Source organism: Verticillium alfalfae, genomic scaffold (genome assembly GCF_000150825.1).
Source record: "Verticillium alfalfae VaMs.102 supercont1.1 genomic scaffold, whole genome shotgun sequence".
Classification (NCBI taxonomy): domain Eukaryota; kingdom Fungi; phylum Ascomycota; class Sordariomycetes; order Glomerellales; family Plectosphaerellaceae; genus Verticillium; species Verticillium alfalfae.
Genome location: NW_003315038.1, coordinates 2,354,388 through 2,355,411, shown reverse-complemented (window position 1 = coordinate 2,355,411; position 1,024 = coordinate 2,354,388). Strand labels below are relative to the sequence as shown.

Sequence of the window (1,024 nt, the reverse complement as noted above, 5' to 3'; positions counted from 1 at the left end):
ACGCCCCAATCCCCTCTTACACCTTGTTGGAGCACCCACCTCGTCTCTGTCTCATAGCTTGATCCCACAGCATTTCTTCCTGCTCTTCCTCTGCTCCTCTTGCGACCACCACCCCACGAACCTCGACCGACCCCTACCCATCTCTGCGTCCCGCACCTCAACAGCCATTGCGTCGCCCCGAGATTCCACAATCTCATTTGCCCGAAATCCAAGGGCGGAACTGCCTCGAAGAAGTCTCGCCTTCTCTGCCCGCCCTTCCCCACTACCTACCTACCTACCATTACGTCCCTGTTCGCCCTGCGTCCTACTACCTGTTCCTGATTTTCCTTCCCCTCGAACCCTCGCCTGTTGTGTTTTCTTGCAATTTGCCTCAATGGCACCTCCCTCCCCCCGAAGATCTTCACGAGCCCGGGGCAACACCCTCACACAATCGACTCAGTCCTCCTCTGCCTCGAGCCTCTCGAGCCGAGCGGAGAGGAATACGAGATCGCTCATCAAGACGTCCTCCAACAAGTCCACTCCGACGAGCGCCTCGCTTTCTTCCGAACCCCTCGATGAACCAGAAGATTCTATCCTCCCCCGCCGACGAACACGAGCACAAGAAGAGATCCGCGACAAAATTCAAGTAGACCCGTACGAAATGGCCAACGACGGCGACGACATCCAAGAGGATGACGAGTCAGTCCGCTGCATCTGCGGCTTTGACGAATACCCAGGCCCTCCGCCCTTTGACGACGATGTCAAGACCGGGAAAGAAAACCCAGAGGCCGATTTCTTCGCCAGCATTGAGTTGTCTGACGAGGTCTCCGGCCTCTTCGTTCAGTGCGACATTTGCAAAGTGTGGCAGCACGGCGCTTGTGTCGGCATCTTCACCGAGGAGAGCTCTCCCGACGAATACTTTTGCGAGAAGTGCAGGAAAGATCTGCACAAGATTCATATTGCATCCAACAGGTACGTTGCCGGGAGCGCTTCGCTACCGCCCAGAGTTTTGTTCTCTTACCCGTCGCAAGAACTGCTGCCATCC

The 1,024-nt window shown here is 56.4% G+C and overlaps 1 protein-coding gene across 1 annotated transcript in view; it reads left to right on the top strand.

Annotated features, from left to right (window-relative positions):
• Positions 1 to 373: 373 nt before the first annotated feature.
• VDBG_00721 (conserved hypothetical protein) overlaps positions 374 to 1,024 on the top strand; it is a gene marked incomplete at both ends in the record, with an annotated part of 2,123 nt that continues 1,472 nt past the window's right edge. Inside the window, one exon of the mRNA XM_003008993.1 lies at positions 374 to 951. Coding sequence (XP_003009039.1) covers positions 374 to 951 — 578 coding nt within the window. The remainder of the gene's footprint in view (positions 952 to 1,024) is intronic.